This window comes from Mustela nigripes, chromosome 7 (assembly GCF_022355385.1).
Source record: "Mustela nigripes isolate SB6536 chromosome 7, MUSNIG.SB6536, whole genome shotgun sequence".
Taxonomy (NCBI): Eukaryota; Metazoa; Chordata; class Mammalia; order Carnivora; family Mustelidae; genus Mustela; species Mustela nigripes.
In genome coordinates this window covers 71,612,953-71,635,195 of record NC_081563.1, presented here as the reverse complement: position 1 = coordinate 71,635,195, position 22,243 = coordinate 71,612,953, and the positions used below count along the sequence as shown (strand labels likewise).

The following is a 22,243-nucleotide window of genomic DNA, read 5'->3' as shown; positions in this document are numbered from 1 at the left end:
TGCATTTTTTTTGCCTTTGCTGATTAAAGCTAATTGTAAAGGTATTCTCTTTTATGAAATCTAATAACATCCATTTAGGAGATGTTAAAGTAATGCGACCAATTTTTACTGAGGCATCACCTTCCAATCTAATAATGCCTTTCCTTTGCATTGCCTGCTCATATTAATAATTTATTGCTATGAACATCATTGATACAATATGCAAAAACAAGTGTATAATCTATACTTTTCTATTACTTAATGTGTGTTAAACTAAAACTATATTTAATGGTATATACGTAAAACCAGAGAAGTTAAAATATGGTCAATAATCAACAAATAATGATTTTTTTAGATGGATAGTAATACAGAATCAAAAATTACTGAAAATACTTCCTTAGTTGAGAAAATGTTTACTTTCCAAAGTGTTCATCATGCATATCAGGTTCAGAGACTATATATATATATATGTATACATATATATATATATAATATTTTATTGGAAACAAAGTATTTAATTGCAGCAGCCAGGGTTAAGGTGTAGATTAACCAATTTTGCTTCCGTAACCTCCCTTACATAATGGTTCATATTCATGCAGCAATATACCAGTGATATTCTATTTGATAAGAAAAGGTTCCATTTCATTAGGGACTAAAATATTCTCAGGGTTTCTTGAGAACATGATCTCAATGAAGCAAATCACCCCTTTTGTCATCAATACCTTGGCACAACTATCTTCCTTCCTTCCTGCTTTTCAATTTGTCAGTAAACATTTGCTGTTACATATATGCTCGGGTTTTCCATCATATCTGATGGATTCCTCTGGATTGGTTGTGTGTGTGTGCGTGTGTGTATGTGTGTGCGTGTGTGTGATCGTAAATGATAAAAGTATGTGGAAATGTGAGTATTGGGGGGAGAAAAGAAGATTATAAGATACATATGTATATATTTTACCTTCTAATTCACACCTTCATACAAATACTAAAACTTAATTGCAACAGAATGAAAGCTGTACATGTTAGAAAAAAAAAAGTAGCTGAGTCTTTTTATATACATTCATACATATCTTCCTTAGAATAAACACTACATTGTAATTTTTTTTAAAAAAGTAAGTAACTGTGGCAATTTATAATGGTGGCAAAAAAAAAAAAAACCTGAAATAATTGTTGCTTTGATGTCGTAAAACTCCCTATACTTAGCAACACTTATAACATTGAATTTACCAAAAATGGCTGAAGAGCAGAGATATATTTTGCATTTTCTATACAACAGGCTATAAAACGTCACTTATCACAGTCCAGAAAGCACACAGAGATGGATTTTATATAAACATATGTAATAACATATTAAGCGTGCATGAAAATTTCCCAATGATTGCATCTATGCCCTCTTGGTTTTTTGTTTATTTTGAAATTTTAGTGTGAAATGTGCCTTATATTTCACATTGTTGAAAATAAGGCCTCCAGACTTTTTTCCCTCACAACCAGAAAGGGGCTTTTTGAATGTGTTCCTACACGAGTCTTCAAAAAAGCCAGCACTTTGTTTCAAATGCAAGTTCCAACCACCGCTCCAGTTGCGCCAGGTGGCAAACCCAAAGGTTTGCAGGTTGGGTCATTCAAAATGACACAGTCTTCTCTGGCAATCAGACTAACTGACTTCTCAGGAAAGCGCTAGCACTTTGGCTAAATCCAGGATCATAGGTAGCTTCTTTTTTTTTTTTTTTTTTTTTTTTTTTTTTTTTTTTGTGGTGTGTGTTGTGTTTTTGTGTTGTGCCTTGATGTTGTAATACTCCTTTGCTTTATGAATGCGTGCGGTCATCACTGTCTTTTAGGAATGTTCCAGCAACATAAAGACAGGCAGAGTAAATGAAAACACTGTGGATGTTAGGGAATTTATTGGCCCCTGTTTTTTTTTTTTTTTTTTTTTTCCTTTCTTTTTTGGAGAAACAAGAGCATGAGATACTTTTTATTTTTTAAAAACAGTCTTTCCTTCCTGATTGCATTCCCTGTCTTCTTTTGTATGTGCTTCATAAAAAGGAAAGTAAATAAGTTTATATTATGTCTCAGATAAAATGAAGACTATTTCTATACAAGGGTCTTTTTAAGATCTTGGGATCAGACGTAATACTCTTTATCCTTGTTTTTCTTATTTTTGTTGGCGCTTTTCGCACTGCTGGGTTGTTTCTCCTTTACGACAGCCCCATTGGACTGTGCTGAGTTACTGATGTAGTTTCGACTCTCGTCCACATGGTATGAGCCTTCATCCCGGTTCCTGTACTTGTACATGGCATAGAGGAGGATGAGGATGCACAGGGCGGCAGCAGCTACTATCCCCACCACCATGCCCGTGGTGCTGCTGGACTCTCGGATCACTTCCGCTGAGCCTGGATATGGCTCTCTCCCGCCTGCTCGGGTTGGGTTAGCTGTAGGAAAGAGGGTGAGAAAAACAGCGTGACTACTGAGTTCACTGAACTCCCGAGAGCTATATTAACATTCACCATCTATTTCCATGCCTAATGAAATAACACCTACTGCTTTAGGAAAAGTCTACTGCTGCTAAAAGTAGCAATCCCTATGCCTTGTGGTCACTAAAAACTAGGGACTATGAATCAAAGGACTTGGGGAGAGATTTGTCTCCATCTGTTCTTTATCACAGATCAGTTTTGTTAACAAGATTTTGTAAGTGCAGCCCCAAATAAGCTGCATGTAGATCTTAAGGGTCACGTTGATGTGTCAGGTGAAAAATCATAAAGCCAGCATGGTAAATAAAATTATAGTGACACTATCTTATAATATCAGAGAGTATTAATTTAGCAATCAAATTGATGTTCATGCAGAACACTAGGGTTAACTCCAGACTCTGAATTATGATAGCTGAACTTAGTATTACTTTAGAAATCATATCGCTTCATACACTAATGAATATGGTATTGAACAACAGGATAATCCAGGCATTCTGAAGACTTCTCTCACTCATTTGTAAAAGCATGATTTTAGTCACATCTTTACAAACTAAAACAAAACTGAATAGTTTTGGAGGTTTATTTATTCATATAAGTATATATGCATCGCTGATCCATTAGCAGTGGTTGGGTGGCCACCAAAACTAAATTTGGGAAGGCGAAGTAGGAAAATTCTTTTTTCTCAGTTTTACAGACTTTCTAAATTGAGTATAAGTCAAAATTCAGTACTTAATAGATAATAATGAATAAAGGACTGGCTAGCCTACTTTTCTTCAACTGGCAAAATTCTCCTTCAAGTCTTTCCCAAGTATAAATAAAGCTCTTCCATGGATATAAGAAATGGATTACAGGGTTCATTAATGTCTTCTCCAGGGCATAGTCAGGCACTGAAAGTGATAAAAGATGAAGAGAAAAAGTCCTGGGATTTAATTGTGAATAGGAGCTGGGGGGCAGGGAGAAACTCTTTTTCTTTACAAAATTAACTTTTTTGGTGGGGATTTTTAAAATAAGAACTGTACAGAGATAAAAATCTATCCTATCTTTGACTCTCAGGTCACTATTTCTCTATGGATTGTGTTTTCTTTCTCTGAATCTCTGTTTTCTCCTTTGTCTTACAGAAAAAAAAAATTACTTTTTAGGTATAGTGAATTAAAAATGCTGTAATTTTCAAAATATTTTTTGCAAATTATACAGAATGAATTAAAGATTGTATATATATCAGACATATAGGTATGTGTATATAAATGGGTATGTGTTTATACAGAAGTTGAACAGTTCAAGACTAAAACTGTTTTTTACTATTATTAAATATCATTTAGTAGCTATTTTTAATATTTCTACAAAAGTTCCTATTAAATATTGGTAGTCATTTACCAGCTATAGCTCTGTACTGCTTTATAAAGCCATTTTTCAAACATCACCAAGATTTCTTCTGCATCATGGGGGGAGTGTTTTGCTGTCACTTTCCTTTCCTTCCCCGAATAAAGCCTTACACATAGAGCCACTGACAAAGTAACAGTTCTCAGGCTCAAAGCAGCAATACCCTGTGTTCTGGATCTGTAAAATGTATCAGGTGAAACATTTCAATGCAATGTCACTGCTGAGTTTACAAAAGCCCATGTAATGTTGTTGAATAAAAAGCCTTGTTGTTGCTTCTGTGGCCAAGGGGGAAGGAGACAAAGACTATAATCCACGGCATTTGATTACAGGAAATTAATTTCCTCTTAAAAAGAATAGAACCTACTGCAGGAACTCTGTCCCTCCCTCACTAACCAAAGACAGTGCCTGCTCTTTCAAAGACAGCCATCTTTGCCCAGGTCTGCCAATTAGCTCAGCTGTGAACTTTCACTGAAGGACAACTTGTTACTTGCTCATTTGTGGATCACTCTTTTAACATGGTGTCTTCACACTAAAGGAAGGGTTTTCTTTAAATGGCACTTAAATCTTCTCCCCCATCCTGATGGAATGTCTTTATTTTAAACACATTTTTCATAATGATCTCACTTTGTCAGAGAAGAATGGAGAGAATGGATATAAAGCCCTAATCAGATAGTTCATGCTAAGAAGACTTGAGATTTTTAATGAAATGCAGGGTTGAAATGTTCTGTACTAAGAGTATATACGTTCATTTTTTTTTCTAGCTAGGAACTGGTATCATAAATGGACTATTTTATCCAATAATTTTAATCTTATTTTTATCTGCGCTAATATTTCTGATATATTTTCACAACAACCATGTAAGTAGCACAGCAACAAGTTTATGTTAAAATTAGAATGAGATGCAAGACCAAAGCAAAACCTCAATTTTGCCATACAGGCATTTGATAAACACCTCCTATTTAAGGAAAATACTCGCCTTTTTTTGCAACTCCAGCCAAAATGTTGCGTAAGTCACATGCAGGACTAAAAATATCTCTGTAACCCACATGTAAATAAAGATTCTAAGTATCATTTTTTAAAAATAACCGACCAAAAAATGTCAAAATCCAGTGATGAAATACCTTATCCTTTTTTCCCCCCGATTCACATTTAAAAATTAATAACTACCACAGGTATTATTAAAGGTCTGTTTGCAATATATAGTTGCTTCCATATCTCACTGATTATTTAATGATTTTTTTCTGTTTTTGCTTTACATCTAAAGGTCAGTGACATTTTTCTTAACCTTTGTGCTAAGATCAGAAGTATTTATACACCAAAGACATCTCTCCCAGGTGTGCAATAAAAGGCTAGAGAAATATGGGGTGCCTGGGTGGCTCAGTCAGTTAAGCTTCTGACTCTTGGTTTCAGCTCAGGTCATGATCTCAGGGTCCTGGGATTCCGCCTCACATTGAGCTCCCTGCTCAGCACAAAGACTACTCGTCCTCTCCCCCTCTCTCTGTTCCTACAGCTCTCCCCCACTCTCTCTCTCTCAGATAAATAAATAAAATCCTTTTTTTAAAAAAAAAGGCTAGAGAAATTTAAAGATATTTATAAATTATACATGTGGTTTCACTTATTAATGGTTTATTTTGATGATTGCTGGAAAACTTTTGAGGAAATTTCATATTAATTTAAATGTAGAGAATAGTAGAAATTGCCAAAAGAGCTAAATGCCTTCTTATATAATTTGGTGAAAATTTATATCAAAAAGGAAACAGAGTCATCTCTTAACCCTTTGTAGCAATAAGAAAAAAGGGAATTTGATCAGAGAGATCCATATGCATTTTTTTTGTTTCATGCACTTGAGAATTTTGCATTCCCTTCACACTCCATAATACACTAAATCAAGACATTTTAAATAAATAGGACAATCTAAATATGTTTTCTCAGCAGTGGTAAAAACCGAACAAATGAACTACAGTTTACTTTCACTCTATCTACCTTTCCCTGTCCCAGCATGTGATAAGAACACTTTCAAAACAGGTAAGAGAGAGTCAAGGAGGGAGCTGAGAGAATGGAATACATACACATTAGGGGTAAGTCCATCAATGGTCAAAAGCTAGCAGACTTTGGGGTGAAACTAAGCTAAATGGACCAGAGGTACAGAGAGCCCAGGTCAATGGAAACCTTGAGCAGAACCAGGGATGAGTAATGAATAAGCCAGAGCACCAAAGGGTCCTTTATCTTGACTGAAAACAGGCAAGTAAGCATCCAGCTGTGGGGGTGATACATGAATTTTGATTCGAGGCTTAGGTTGGAAAACAAAACAAACAAACAAACAAACAAAAAAAACCAAAAAAAAAAAAAAAAAAAAGAGAGAGAGAGAGAGAGAAAGAAAAAGAGTAGATGAAATATCCTAAGTGCCCATTTATACCCCATTTCAATGATTCATAAAGTAGGAAAGCATCATGAATGATACACAATTTATATGAACACTAAAACAACAGATGATCTTCCTCCTGTGTCATTCATGCCCATCATCATGTAACCCTCAGAGTCCCCTGGAATAAAATAAACTACAAGGTCTGCTACCTGTGGGGGGAGCACATCCACACACCTGAAGGGCAGTATGAATGCTTCTGATACCGCCTAAATGATTCCGAAGATACTGACTGCCCGGGCAAGGACAAAGAGCCGTCAAAAGGGTGATAGCCTCTTTCATAGAAGCTACTTTTCAGATAAATGGCTGTGAAAGTATTCCTCGGACCCAGAGATGGGTAAACAGTGCTATCTTAGAGGACAGATAAGCACTGATTTTTAATTCTCTCTTTATCTCTGTCAAATATTTGGTAAGATCTAACGTCTCTTTCAGAAGCCATCTACATAGTCTGCTTTGGCCCAGATTCATCAAGAATCCTGTAGGTCAGCTCTATGTATTTCCTTGTTTTTCACTGTCTGATTAATACTGTGATTATTTAGGCAGGCACAGTCTTTCAAGTACTAGGACCCTAATTAACATAGTTCCACACTATACCCTAACCCAGTTTATTCATATGAGATAATAATTCATTGTGGAAAGTGTTCAGTGCAAAAGACACATCCCCATGCTTTGTCATATAAAAAGAATAAAAATGCATTTGTACTTTCCCCCCAAAATTTAAAAATGAAATATTTAAAATTTTAGCTTATCTGTAACTTTGCTGAGATAGTTATTTTAAACTACCACAACAGGAAGAGAAATTGTCCTGATGTATGTTCTTTCTTTATTTTTGACAGTCTTTGGCACTACATCTGTGAAAGAACATCATTTCCCCAAATAAGAACTCATTTAGATCCAGTTAAAAACACATGGAACAAACATGCTTAAGTGACACATGCGGCTATGGCAGAGAACAGAAAAGAGAAGACTTTTTGTGGCAGGTCTCTCTCCTCACCAGTTCCTCTGACCCTCTGCCACCAAACCCTTTGCTCCTCTCTGCTCTCCCTTCTACTTCTTCCCCTCTCTACCTCTTCTGGGTGGCCTTCTCCCAGCTCATGACTTGTCTTTGAAAATGGCCTTCAGAGAGCATAATGGGCCAGCAAGGTGTTCAATGAGTGATAAAACCTACTGCCAAGCTCCTAATTTCAAATCATGATACAAAAAAAACTTTACTGAAAAAAAAAAAAAAAAAAAAAAAAAAAAAAAACCAAAAAAGCAAAAGGTCTAAATGTGATTGTTTCACTAGAACATATTCTTTGTGTTTCATATTGGAATGGCTTACCTTATCATTTAACCTTCTAAATTTGTTTACAGAATAAAATTATATACTTTATCACAAAAAAATGCTCTCTGTTACGAATTTTAAAAACTTTGGTTAGGTCGATGGGGATGTGTAGTGTACATTATGTCATTACGCTTTTCACTGGAGCCTGTATTTATCAGTTTGCCACTGTCAGATTGTATCTAGTCGTAACCTTAGTTTAGGCAAATGGGGAATATAAAACCCACATTTACTTAGCAAGATGAATTACAACTGAAGCTGTAAAATAACAATGCATTCTGGAAGGTAAATTTTTGAACATTAGCCAATTTTTCCAGAGGCTTCACTCTGCAATGGAAAGTGTCTGGTATCCTTTGGTTATTCTTTCTGAGACTGGAAAAACAGCAATCAGATATTGTTACGAAAAAATAAAACTGCTCTTGATTTATGTTCTTAAAATACTATCTGAGAAATGATGTTTAAAGCCCTAATTCCTGTCACATAAAAGGAAGGTTGGGGGGGGGCGGTGGGACCTTATATTTCCATTGGTGAGTTCACCAAAGCAATAACCATGCTATCAGATGCTCTTTTTATCACTCAAATTGTCATTTTTATGAAACTATTTTGTATACTTGGATGAGCTGTTCTTTCACTGTAACCTTATTATATTTATGTTGTTTCCAAACTTAGCTTTGTAGGGTAAGATTACAGTTTCCAGGCAATTCTTATTGTTGGTTTTATTTCTTCAATATAGACTGTTTGTGTAGAGGTATGTCATCAACCATGACCCTATCACATCAAGGATGAAGCAAGAATCTCACTATGTACTGGGCGCCTGGGCGGCTCAGTTGATTAAGCCGCTGCCTTCGGCTCAGGTCATGATCTCAGGGTTCTGGGATCGAGTCCCGCATCGGGTTCTCTGCTCAGCAGGGAGCCTGCTTCCCTCTCTCTCTCTCTCTCTCTCTGGCTACTTGTGATTTCTCTCTGTCAAATAAATAAATCTTTAAAAAAAAAAAAAAAGAATCTCACTATATATGATGACAATGAAAATTCTGCTTTTGAGTTTGAAGGAAAAAATATAAGAGATTTCCAATTTAAAATGGTAACATAATGATAAAATAATAAAAATTGATTAAAATGATAAAAAATGATAAATGATTAAAAAAACAGAATATGAGGTATATATTTTGGATCAGGAGGGGTATATAAAGGATTATAGAACTCCATAATGCTCAACATATATCATCCTTCCACCTGGAATTGTTAGATATCCTATCTTACAATATCCTTTTTAAAAATTATTGGCAAGATGCATTTATTGAAATTTTTTCTAAAAGTCTTTGACCAGTCTTTCTGGTTTTATCATAAAGTAAAAGTGATCAATTTTAAATTTCTGTCTCCACCCCATGTAGGAAAAAGCTGCCTAAAATGATCTCATTAGGACAGAGCACTGTACTGTGTTTAATAGATGTAGAAATTATTATAATTCTAGGCTAGTCTTGAAAAATGGTTTCAGATTTATGGGGGAAGATTTGATTTTTCCAGTACCCAGTTTCATTAATACTGTGAAAAGAAAATTGGAATTGTAGGCTCCTGGGGTGTTTGTAAATTGAGATTAGCACAGTTTTGTCCCTCATCTCCAGAAAAATAAAATTTATTATTTTTTCTGCCTCTGTGCTTCAACACAACCTGGGTCAGAAGAAACAATCATGATGCAATCCCTCAAAAGGATGAACGTTTAAATGCCACAGCTGAAGGAAAGCAGGTAGGCAAAGATTTGTATGCATGTGCTAATTTCAACTCACACTGTAGTTTTTTGAAAGGTGATGAATGCCGGATGTTTCAAATCCCTCCCATTTTCCCTTGCCATCAACTCCACCCAAGATTTGCATATTCAGAAGTTTGCTCATGAAGGTCAGACAAAAGGCTTGAGGGAGGACATGTCTGACATGTCTTAGCCTTTCTAATAAAACGTTGATTCAGAAAGAACCTGGAAATCAATAAGCCTTTGCTACCTGTGTGGCTGCTTGGCCTAACATTTTCCTCTTTCAAAGACACAAAGGCACCTGTGTGAAGGGATGTACAGAGGACACCCCTGGGGAATTGAGAGATTATCTTCACCCGAGATCTCAGAACTACATGGGAGGGTATGCTAGCCCCAGAAAAACTCATCCTGTGCTTGGAGGACAAGAAGCACCAACTAGGACAAGCTACTACCTCAAATGACAGACACGGGACTAAAAAGGCAAAGGACAATCATACCCTGTATGACTTTGGTCACAGTGAAAACTAATAGAGCAACACACACATTCTCCCTCATCTCTGGGAGAAGCCAGAGGATCATGGCATTTACAGAAGCCTGCTCTTCGATCACCAAATACTTTGTAAACTGTGCTTCTATAGTTTAGTCATCCACAGGCTTCATAAACTTTAACATGGTCATTGTGCCCATTAGGTTTTATCAGAACCCTTGAAAGTGTCAAGGTATTTACTGAAGTATTAGACCTTCATGGTCTGCCCACAGCTACCTACTCAAACTTGTCTTCACTTTCTCTCAAAGGAATCTGCAGTCATAATTTTTATTGCTGTCCCTCGTTTCCACATGTCAATAAAATTCTACCTACAAGCCCGACTCATATGATCTTTCTCATCTGCCTGGCTCAATACTACTTATTCCTCAAAATTAGCTTAAGGCTCCATCTTTTATGAAGTTTCTTAAGAATATTCACTCCTTCTGTCAACTAAAACATAGCGAACCAGAGTTATGTCCGAAGGACTGTGTTAGGTCCTTGGGGTAGAGTGGATAACCATACACACTTGAAACTGCCATCACGGACCTTGAGTATTCCAAACCAGAATGATATAGTTAAACTTAAAGCAACAGCTGGAGCATGTGTGATGAAAGAAAAGGGTAATACCATGCAGGAGTAGAACAAGGGTTTCTGATTTAGACTGAAGAGTCAGAAAGACTTGACTTGGTAACATGTATGCTGACACATGGAAAAGGTTTGGAGACTAGGCAAGTGAAAAGTGGACAAAAGAGTCTTCTAGTCAGGAGGAATAAGGAGTAATGATCTTGTGGAAAGAAAGTTTGTTTTTCAGAGACTTAACAAAAACCAGGATGGCTGTAGCACAGTGAATGTTGGGGGAGGGTGAGAAGAAATTTGAAGGTGGATATAAAACTTAACATACAGATTATAGGCCATACAATGAAGCCAAACATGATGAGATCAGCATATCTGACTTCATAAAAAGGAACATTTTGTTGGGAAAAGGAGCCACTAACCAAGTGAAAATGTAAATGAAAAGGAGAGGAAAAATATGTGTAGCATATATAACACACTAAGAGTTAATATCTCTAAAATACAAGGAGCGTGTATCAAGTGACATGAAGAAGACCAAACAATCCATATAAGAATGGACAAAAATGCACGCAGGCAAGCAGAGAACAGAAGATCCAAATGCTTGATTTCATTAGAATAGAAGTCAAAATAAAATAAGGGTTTTTTTTTTAAACAAAACTAGAGGAATAAAAAAAGTGATAGTGTGATAAACATATTTATTTGGGAAACGGGCAATACTGCTGGCGAGAATATGAATTCTTCAATCATTTTTAGGAAGTAATCTAATAATACCTTCTAAAATTTTAAAAAGATTAAATTGCAATGGATGATGGGTACATGTGAGCTCATTAAACAGCCCTCTAACTTATTATATGCTTAAAATTTACAATGATACAAGTTAAAAAATACACAAATATTTTAATCAAACAACCTCAGTTTGGGGAGTATAGTCTACATAATTAAAGATACCAGCATATAAATATATAAATACACAATGTTTGCTATAATGTTATGAGAAGAAAAGAAAAAAGTGTGAAAACTTACGAGTTTGATAACAAGGCTACGGTTGAATAAATTACAGCACACCCATAGTCTAGACTTTTATGAGCATTGAAAACAGGAATTAGAGTCAAATCTGTCAACCTGAAACATGTCCATAATATATTAGTAAAGCAGAAAAGCTAGTTTAATTCATATAGCATGCTTCTACTTCTATATGGCAATAAAGAATAACAAACACTATATTTATATGTTTTTAATAGGAACATGGTGAAAGATACATGAAAGATTCATGTCAAATTGTTACCATTGGTTAATATATGAAGATGGGAAAAACAGAGTGGGGGGGGATAAAACCAAGTAGAAAAGCTAACTAAAATTTTTCAACAAATATTTATTGAGTAACAACAATTTACCATGTACCATATTCGATGTTGATGATATCAAGGTACTTAAGACAACCATGGGTCTATATTAGTGTATTAAAAATATAACAGAAAATATAAGAAAACAAGATGATTTTAAAATTTAAAAAAATTCAGTAACAGAAGGCAACACAAAATTTGGTACTAAGAGATAATAATGAGGAGGCTTTAGAAAGGCTCTCAGAGTAGAAGGTATTTGAATTGAGACCTAAAGGAGAAGAATGATCCAGGTTTCTATTTTGAACTCTGGAAAGCCACTGATGGTAAAGAAGGAAAACAGGGAGATAGAATGGCCGGAAGCTGCGAGAACAGAATCAAGAAGATGTATGGGGGGATTTATAGGAAACTTACATTCATTCCCATCTTCCCTCGACCATATAGGACAACGTCCATTTTGGTAGGGAGCCCACACCATTGTGAAAACTTACTTAAATGTTTCATTTCTGTTGGGTTGATTCTTTGCTTCCAGACCGTGTAGCTAGGCCTTTGATAGCTTCCTGTAATTCTGTCTTTTCTACCACTTCCCTCACCTTCTAACGTCTAACGAAGACTGCACACACATGCTACAGAATGTATGTTTTCTGACTGATTAGAGGAAGAGATTTTGGGTAAGTCCATTTCAGGAGTAGACTGGGATGAATTTAACCATTAAGGAAATGTGAGAGACCTCTGATTTCAGAGGTAGTAAACAGGTGGGCAAAACACTGGCAGTGAGATCTTACATATTCCCTCAACACTTCCCTAACTTCCAGCCTCTTCAACATCTTCAGTAAAACGAGGAAATAGGATATTTATCTCATGAAACGAGAAATCACTTCTCCTGTGCTTAGGAAAATTGGGACCAATTTATATCAATGCAAGTATCATATCTGCATTTATTTTCCCTATGCCTCCAAGTAATAAGCCACTTATTTCTAATGACTAAGTCACTAAGTTATTTAAAGTCAACCAACTTAAAAGTCTCCAGTTTGGTTTTCTTATTTACATCATCTGACACCCATAGCACTACAAATAGTTGAGAGCTAATTTGGAGCTCTTTTCTCAAAATAAGCAGAATAGTTGCAGAAGTTTCTCCGGTACTTTTCAAGACTGCTTCTACTGGAAAGGAAGCTGAAAAGAGCCTTATCAGTCAGGACAAACTTCTTATCATTGTTAAGCCAAAGAAAAGCCATCTAGGCAATAATTGAGAAAATCAGCTTCAAAGCCAGGGAACCAGGAGAGACTTGTTTTTCATCAAAATGTATTAAATTCCAGAAAATGCCAGAAGAGCTATATTTTGAAATGTAGATTGTACTCTCCATTCCTGAGTTTTACTCAACTATACTCTTCAATAGCAAAATATATTCTTTTTCTGGTTGCTCAATGACTAAAACACCTAGGAATACATACACTCAGAAATCACTTTTCTTAGGGTGCCTGGGTGGCTCAGTCATTAAGTGTCTGCCTTTGGCTCAGGTCATGATCTCAGGATGCTGGGATCAAGCCCTGCATGGGGCTCCCTGCTCAGCAGGGTGTCTGCTTCTCCCTCTCCTACTCCCCCTGCTTGCGTTCCCTCTCTCCCTGTGACTCTCTCTGTCAAATAAATAAATAAAATCTTTTAAAAAATCAGTTTTCTTAACATGCATTTCACTTTTTAACATATAGAAAGGTCAACAACCAATCTACAAAATTCGAAAGGATTCATTCCAAAGAATCTTCAAGGCTGGAACTAGGTTAGGAAGAACCTGATTTATTGGAAGACAAAAATGGCACCAGGACTGTAAGTCGAGTAGTGAGGAATGTGTGTGCGTGTGTGAATACTGCAGCCCTACTCCCAGTTCTCGGACAGAAGTTGCTGGTCATGTTTTTTTGTTTTTGTTTTGTTCTATTTTTTTACAATTTACATGTTAAGTCAGGGTTTTGAAGAGCTCATGGTGTTATTTTACTTAAGTATATTGTGTTATCAAAGCACACTTCTTAATTTCCCTCCAAATATTGCACAGATTTACCTTTAGTAGATACATTTTCACATGACATAATTGTCAACTGATGCTCAGTATAGCTACTCTGCCTTCTCACTCCGAGTCCTAAATTCCTTTTCTTATTTTATGGAGTTAACAACTGTTACCTTTGCTGAATTATTAGTATATGGTAGGCTCTGTGCTGCGCCGACACATACATGTTATCTAACTTATGCCTCGGAACAACTCTGTGATGTAGGTGTTACCACTGTTTGACAGGAAAGGAAACGGAATCTCGATGAGGTTGTTGTTATTTAGTCTTCACAAATAGCAAAGACAAAATTCAAACTCAAGTATGTCTACAGTTATTACCACTTTATACATTCAGTGTGTCTCCATTTAGGACCACGGTACAATTTGTTATTATTTTCCAGGTCATCCCTTCCCGTAGAACTGAACAGTTGTCCTTTTCTGCATAGCGGTCCGGTTCTACCCCTTCCGACTCCACTCTACTGCACCTGCTGCCATCTCTCTGTCAATTCTGGCAAAAGGAGTTTGTACCGCACAGAATCCTAGGAAAGCAGTGGCGAGGGGTAAGAAGAATATTGGTCACTGGGTTCTAGCCCAGGTACTTCACGTGACTTGCGAAGTTGCTTTTAACAATTTACGATCCCCTGTTAACAGTTTTTTATTACAGACATCATTGTGGTACATTATTTACCTCCCAAGGTCCCCAGGAATATCGGATTGGGTAGAATAATAAATGTGAAAGCGCTCAGAGAAGGATCAAGTATGATATAAAAACAAGGATAGTCTGATGATCCTCCCTGTGTCTTCGACACAACAGGTATGGAATCCACAATATTACGGCACGCCATGGCTAGGTCAGCCGTGATGTTGACCGCTTAAGACATTATCTTCTCGGGGGTCACTGCAGTTAGGGACTTGCCTAACGTGCACGGAGGGCCTGTGAATTCAAGTGACAGAAAGATCACCTAATTTGCCAGGCATGTGGATTTGGGTCCTTAAGTGTCATGCTGCATGTGGAGCTCATTTCCATTTATCTGGGAAACATTCTATCGTCATGAACCAGTGCTCCCTGGCGCCTATGGTTGGAGTGCATTAAATTTCTCCCTCTTTCAAAATTTCATTATGGTATCTTATATTTTTAGGTATCATGAATCAATCATCTCCGAGCACTCTTTAGTCATCACTGACAGCAAGGCTTCTTATCATGGAAATAATGACTCTTCTGATGAAGTATTAGGTTTCTTTCTAAAATTGTTAGGTCAGTTCTTTGTTCTTCCTTCCTTTCTTGCTCTGGAATCCTGTGGTGTACTTGGAAGGAAATACAGGGTAAGATTTTTAGCCTAGCTGTGTGCTGGGGGCTAGATGCACTGCTCCTCCACCAGGGTCCCTGTACACCGTCTACATACTACATAAGTCCAGGTCATTCTGGGCCCCAGAACAGTATATAATTTTCCTGATTTAACACTGGGTCTACTCACTTTGGGTGATCATCTTTATATTCCTGCCAGAAAGCTACTGCTGTCTCAATTTTCTTTTGTTGGAAAAAGATCACATTTTTTTTGGTGAAAGTGTAAGAGCTGAAGTGAAAGATGAGCCAGGTTCTCCACTGAGCTTCTCAGAAGAAAGCATGTCAAGCCTAGAGCTGGGAAATATGAAAGGGAGGCCCTCCAACCCGGGGAGGGGGGGGGGGTTGTGGAGCAAGTGGTGCTGTGGCTGGTTAGGTCACGTCGCCTTGTCTTCCTGGATGTCTTAGGAGGAAGAGCAGGCAGATGACCAGCACAGGCAGGAAGGCTAATCACTCCTTCTCTCAAGAGCTCAGCAGGGCAGAGACTGCAATTTTTTCTTCCAAAAATAAGAATAACAGTTGATATGTGCTCTCTTCCCATCCTTACAACCTAAATTTATCCCAACTGACGCACCACTCTTGTCTTCCTGGTTTCAGAGTGGCTACTGAGAAAAGTTTTGTGCTAATAGAATTCAGAAACACTTTTTAAAACTTTCTAGGTGTTAAAATGCCAATTACTAACATTTCTCCTTCTTGTCAGGGGATATACGTTTATTTCCATTTATAAAATGGTTTACTCCTCAATTAATAAAAGTTAGTTTATATAATCAAAGGTTCTGTGTGGCAGACTGAATGCTAAATGCTCTCCATGCTGTGTCTTTTATCAGCACAACAATGTCATGAGTATTTACCATTAGTCACACCATTTTGCAGGTGCAAAAAGTCAAGTACACAGAGGTTCAGTGCTTTGTTTTTGATTACACAACAAGTGGCTAAACTCAGACATCCTGACTTGCAAAGTTTGGTCAAGGAAGTGGGAGATTTTAGTGTGCTCCTAGATGTGATACTTTTCTTTCTACTAGTTTTCTTTCTTTGATGGCCTCTGTCTGTATTGGCATCTTCAATACACCCTTTTTTAACCTGAAAAATTAATAAAGTCTTGTCTTTCCTATTTTGTTACCAATGCCAGGATTCTTGGGTTAGGAGTTGACAATGATGAAAGTGATTCAATCAACAAGTCCAATGACAGGAGGAGACCTGCAGACTCAAGTCTAGTGTAGCATTTGCTGCTCCTTGGGGCATATGAACCAACAGAGAAAGCATATGGCTCTTCACAGAGGCAGCATGTCCTGTCATGTGGTATTATTCAGAATATGCTGGGTCACTGATATCATTTGAGGAAAAGTACTTAATACCAAGAAAATTCCACAGGAAACCAATTCTATTACCAATTCTATTCTTGTGATAAAAATCACAAGAAAGCATGATTTCATTCCTCCCAGATTTCCTATTCCCATAAGAGATGGACTTACCCTCTATTTTGCTGAACGTATACCCCATTTCTTTCTTCAGGGTTGGTAAATATTTTTAAAATGAAAACAAAGGCTCTTATGGTATTTTAGCATTTTCTAATAAGGACCTCTGATATGAAAGGTTATTAGTGTTTCAAAGTGGGATACATGTAGACTGATTAAGAATTTATTGTGTACTCATTATTGAAAAGATTTTTCTGTTACTCAATATAGGAAGGTTCTGTATTAGCAGTCATGTACTTTTTGCAGACTTTCAAGTATGCTTAATCTAACATAACAAACTCATTCATCTCTTAAGTAATTATTATAAGCAGCCAATCATGTGTTAGTTAAGATGTTGGAATAGAGCCTGCTCTCTCTAACCTCAGTAGGGACTGTGGCTCATTTCTTTACTCAGATCATATCTGTATGCCTTATGAGGGCCTTACCAGAAGACAGAATAAATCATCTACTGGCAAGAAGCCAATCCCAGCAGCAACAGGTCCCCCATTCCTCAGTGGGTTTATTATCATTATTTGTTATACCCTCAGTATGTGCCAGGCACTCTGCTAATCACTCCGTATGCGTCATATTCTTTCAATCTTGTAACAACTCCATTCTCCCCATTTTACAGACTAGGAAATTGAGTGTCAGAGAGACTAAGTAACTTTCCCAAGACCAGGAAGGGATGCAACTCAAACTAGTTCTTCTGACTCCAAAGGGACAGCCAGAACTAATATTCACTCCCTGTTGCATATCACGATGCTTAAAAATGCTTTTAAGAGCTTTTCTAATGTGTGACAATGATCCATTCTATTTTATTGTTTAAAAAAAAAAAAAAATCCAGTGGTGCCTGTCAGTCAGTTAAGCATCTGCCTTAGGCTCATGTTATGATCCCAGGTCACAGGGATGGAACCCCATAACAGGCTCCATACTCACTGGGGACTCTGCTTCTCCTTCTGCTACCCTCCTCCCTCATTCTCTCTCTCTCTCTCTAATAAATACATACAATTAAGAAAAAAATTCCAAAATCACAGAAAGGTTAAAATAGTTCACATTGAAAAAAAAATGGTGTTGTGAAAACAAATAAAAATCACCTTTTATTATTTTGTTTCCTACTGGTTTCCTGGTAGGAACCAATTTTGGTGAATGAAATACCTTGAAAGGGGGACTCACTTGCATTGACCAAGACCTGAATATCCCGCACAACCTGACCAAACTTCAGACAGGCTTCTTCCTGCCTCTGGGCTCCTGGCCTCCCTTTCTTTTGTGCATTTACTTTAGAAAATTTGTAATTTCAATTTTCTTCTCTGCCCCTTTGATATGTAAATATTTTAAAAGCCTCTTGCTAGTGTTAGAACCCAGGATTCTTTTTCTCAAGGACCCAAGAGCTGTCTCTTTGAAATATAACCTTCAAGGGTGATAACTCCCCATCTCCCAATTTCTGTGGGAAGTTAGGAGCCTACCTTGGAGCAGGAGTTGTAACACCACCTCCGGTCATGAAGATATTTGAAGGAAAAGGATTACTTTTCCTTTGGGTGAAGCCATTTAGCAAAACACAGGTGGTCTACGATCCTTCCATGGAAGCTCTTATAAACTCTCCAGTCTTCTTTTTGTCAGTTGAGTTGAGTTTGAGGTGAGCTCTGGTTGAGTTCTGGCCTCCATGTATTACAATAATCTTGAATAAATCTTCCTTGCATGTTTAATTTGCCCCATGTAATTTTTGTTTTGATATTGTTGCTCTCAGAAGAACACGGGAAAAGCGAGTATAAATGATGTCTAATGACTTTCTTCTGTTTTAACCATACAGCATTCAGTTTTATTCTAGTTTCTGGACAATTAAATTTACATGGGAAAAAAATGATTCCTGCACCACAATGTTATACACTGAGTGCCTACTAGCCCATCAATGCCCCAAATACAGGTGCTTGCCCTGCCCCTTTATGATTAGCTGGGCCCTGACTCTATATGATTGGCTTTCAGTGTAGTCTGGTGCTTAGGAGATACTCTAGATGTTTCCAAAAATGAAGTCCTAATTATTGCTGTTTTTCTGGCTATAGCACAAAATTTCCATTTTAACAGCAATGTATTGGCTATTATGGCTAATTAAACTTGCTTTTGAATAATTACATAATACATACACAAAATTTAAATGTAGCACAAAATTATCTTCTAATCAGGCTTTAAAAATATGATCTAATAAGTGATATATTCCTTTAAATGATTGTGATTACTTATTTAATGAAAAGATGCGCCTTGTTCAGTATACATATCTTTATTCCTAATGTGGTTAATGGGATCACTTCAATAGAAATCCTTTGATCTTTTCTCAAAATAGCGCACTGGAAAGCCACTCAAAATTGCATGGTAATTGCAGCAAATTTAGCCTAATGAATAGTAATACATTTAAAGGACCTTTTGCCATCAAATTTAAATTTCTGCCAGCCATGGAATTATTTAAATGAACATTTAAAAAATTAATCCTATATTTGTGAGATGCCTGAATTCTAGAACAATCTTCTGCATTCCAAGAAATTAAAAGCTCACCTTTTCTAAATTCGAGAGTGTTCAAGCTCTCTTATCTTATAAAAAGTAACTTAATCTTTCTGTCTCCCTAGCTATGAAAATACTTCATAGTTTTGTAAAATAATGAAATATAATGTTTATGAAGTACTAAGAACAATGGCAAACAGTATAAATCTTCTCTAAAACCTGTTATTAATGTTATCTATCATTATTCGTATAACCTGAGCCCCACTCAATGTGATGTCACTGCTGGGCAATCAACAGGTATTCTCTGAGGGGGCTGTCCTGATTACCTTATCCCCATTAGTTCAGCAAGTGCTTAAGAGATTGGCCACAAAAATGACAAACCTTTCCCTCTGCTTCAATTTTTTTGTTAGTAAGCTTTCCTTTTTCTCATTTAAAAATAGTTTGATCTAAAAGTGGCCCCATATCCTATTAGGTCCCCCTCCACCCCCACCCACAAATAGAAAGAGCACAGACAAATCATTCTAAGCATTATAAATTTATGAGGAGATTATCCTTCCTAAGTGGGATCCCAGGAAACAGGAAGCTGGTCCTGTTTCCTGTGTAACAAATGACAATTTAGAGTTACTCATCGGGAAGCTCCCACACCAAAGAGCTTCGTTATCTTCATTTATAGTCTCAGCCTTAGGTATAGTCTTAGATGTCATCTCCTCTAATTTCTTCCGGAGTTTGGAGAAAGGGGTCTGTTTAGAAGAGGGCCTCAAAACTGAGGGCACAGGCAGGCTTAAGGACCATTTTGGAACATGAAGTGGTTTGCAGGGCTGCCATTTTGTCAGCTTACTAAGTGAATCAAAAACATGAGATTTCAAAGAACTCTGTTTTACAAAGCCTTCTTTTCATGTGGGGGAAAAAGGTCTTGGAAAATATGTATATTCACATAATACAAACTGTAATAACAGCAAACATTCCTATAGCATGTATTACGACCAAGACACTGTTCTACAACATGTTTTCCACATATTAATTCACTTAATCTAAGAACTGTATCTCTGGGCTGAGAGAAAAGCACAAAAGTTGCAAGTCTTTTTTGAGAAGTGTGAAGAAAAAGTCATCCGCTTGTCCCCTGTCCAGGCTGCTGAAACTGGGCATTTTAGGGCAATGGTGGCCTGTGACCTAGTTACTTCATTCCAAAAGGTGGGGTTCAATTAGACCTCCTAAATTGTATAGCCACACTCTCATATTCTCAAACACTAAATTTATACCAATGTGAAGTTGTCACCCAACGCTAACCATGCAGGCCTGTGTGGCTGGAGTCAAGTTTAATTGAGTTCCATGTGTTCTCACCCAGGGGGTTGCTCCCAATCCAGTTTCAACATGTACACTTCCCATCAGGAGGCCTGAGTGGTTTCATCAGTTGCCCACCAATTTTCGGCCAGGAAAAGTAACAGCATTACGTAAAAGGGAAAAAATAGCTTGAATATTCTTTTTTTATATAACTGAACTGGGAAAATGAAAAGCAACCATTTATGTTCTACTTCATGCCAGGCATTGTAGTTGGTGCCTTTAGTACACTTGTTTTAATTCTTGCAACAACAGGAGAAATAGGGGAATATTTTAATGTCAAAGATGAAGAACCCAGCAATCATAAAGAATCACTGAAAAAGCGCGTGGCGTAGAATGAAAGATGTTCTTTTGCAGAATGGAACTGAAGGTGTAAATGTTCTATTTTTGTTCCCAGAGCTTAAGACAGCAAAGGGTGGTGAAGTAGGACTTCATATTACTTGATCAATGGTGAAACTGAAAATCCACCAAATATATAACTTCCCTCCTCATTAAGAGTTTTGAGTGGAACCACATAGTGATTCAAATTTATCAAACACTTGATAAAAAGGTAGGCTTTACTGTTGTTCAAGAAGGTGCCAGATTTTCCCCGTTTCCTTAATAGCACCTTAGGAAGAAACCTAAATGAGCATAACCCATTTTCACAGAAGAAACTATTTTTTCAAGAGAGGGTGGGTCCAGGGTGATTAGAGAACCTTCATATGTAAATATTCAGGGATTCTGAAAGAGTTTAGTGTGAAATACAGGGAAGATTTGGTCAATCTACTTGTAAAAGTAATTATGCATCTTTTTATAAAAATATCTTCTTTTGTTGGGAAGCTTGGGTGGCTCAGTCAGTTAAGCCACTGGCTCTTGGTTTTGGCTCCGGTCATGTTCTCAGGGTCCTGGGGTGGAGCCCTGCATCTGGCTCTGGACTCAACAGGGTGTCTGCTTAAAGATTCTTTCCCTCTGACCTTATCCCCACTCTTTGTCTCTCTCAAGTAAATAATCTTTAAAAAAATCTTCTTTCACTTGTTTAAGGATTAGGAAAAGGGCATAGCAGATATATATATTTCTGAATATTTAATTCAGCATGTAACTTTCCTAAAAAAATCAGGTTCCTAAAATATGACCTGCTAATATCTGAAATGATTTCTATCAAGTTATATCTAACAGTAAAGTCTAATAACAGCAGCAACTATAGTTTTTTTTTTTTTTAATTTATTTGACAGACGGACATCACAAGTAGGCAGAGAGGAAGGCAGAGAGAGAGGTGGAAGCAGGCTCCCTGCTGAGCAGAGAGCCCGACATGGGCTTGATCCCAGGACCCTGGGATCATGACCTGAGCTGAGGGCAGAGGCCCAACCCTCTGAGCCACCCAGGCGCCCCGCAACTACAGTTTTTGTCCATGTTATTTTATGTTTGTATTCAAGAAGAAAGAAAACCAGAAAAATACATTTAAGAAAACCAGTATGTCGGTACACCAAGAAACAAAGACGTGCAGGAGGGGCATCCTATAATGAAACAATATTCAGATTAGAATGGGATTAAAAAAAAAAACACTGCTATTCAAAAAATATTTGGAAAATGGAAAAAAATCATATATACTAATGATTTCATAAGAAGCTATCACAAATAACCAAGTCTGCCAAAAGAGCATCACTGGATGAATGATAAAGATGGGTATGAAGAAAATCATAGGGAATTGGACAGAAAAAGCTAATGTAGAAAAGAGTTCTCACTTACAAAATATAATGGAGAAAGAGGTGCACTCATGAAATACATCATCAAGACACTACCAAGGAAAGGTAAGATCACAAGAAGAGCCTACAGTGAAAGATGACATTGAAGCAACAG

General features: G+C 37.1%; 1 protein-coding gene across 20 annotated transcripts in view; it reads right to left on the bottom strand.

Annotated features, from left to right (window-relative positions):
* Positions 1 to 1,685: 1,685 nt before the first annotated feature.
* NRXN1 (neurexin 1) overlaps positions 1,686 to 22,243 on the bottom strand; it is a 1,159,797-nt gene continuing 1,139,239 nt past the window's right edge. For all 20 annotated transcript variants that reach the window (XM_059406092.1, XM_059406088.1, XM_059406087.1 and 17 more), the window contains one exon: positions 1,686 to 2,402. In XM_059406092.1, coding sequence (XP_059262075.1) covers positions 2,095 to 2,402 — 308 coding nt within the window. In that variant the 3' untranslated portion in view covers positions 1,686 to 2,094. The remainder of the gene's footprint in view (positions 2,403 to 22,243) is intronic.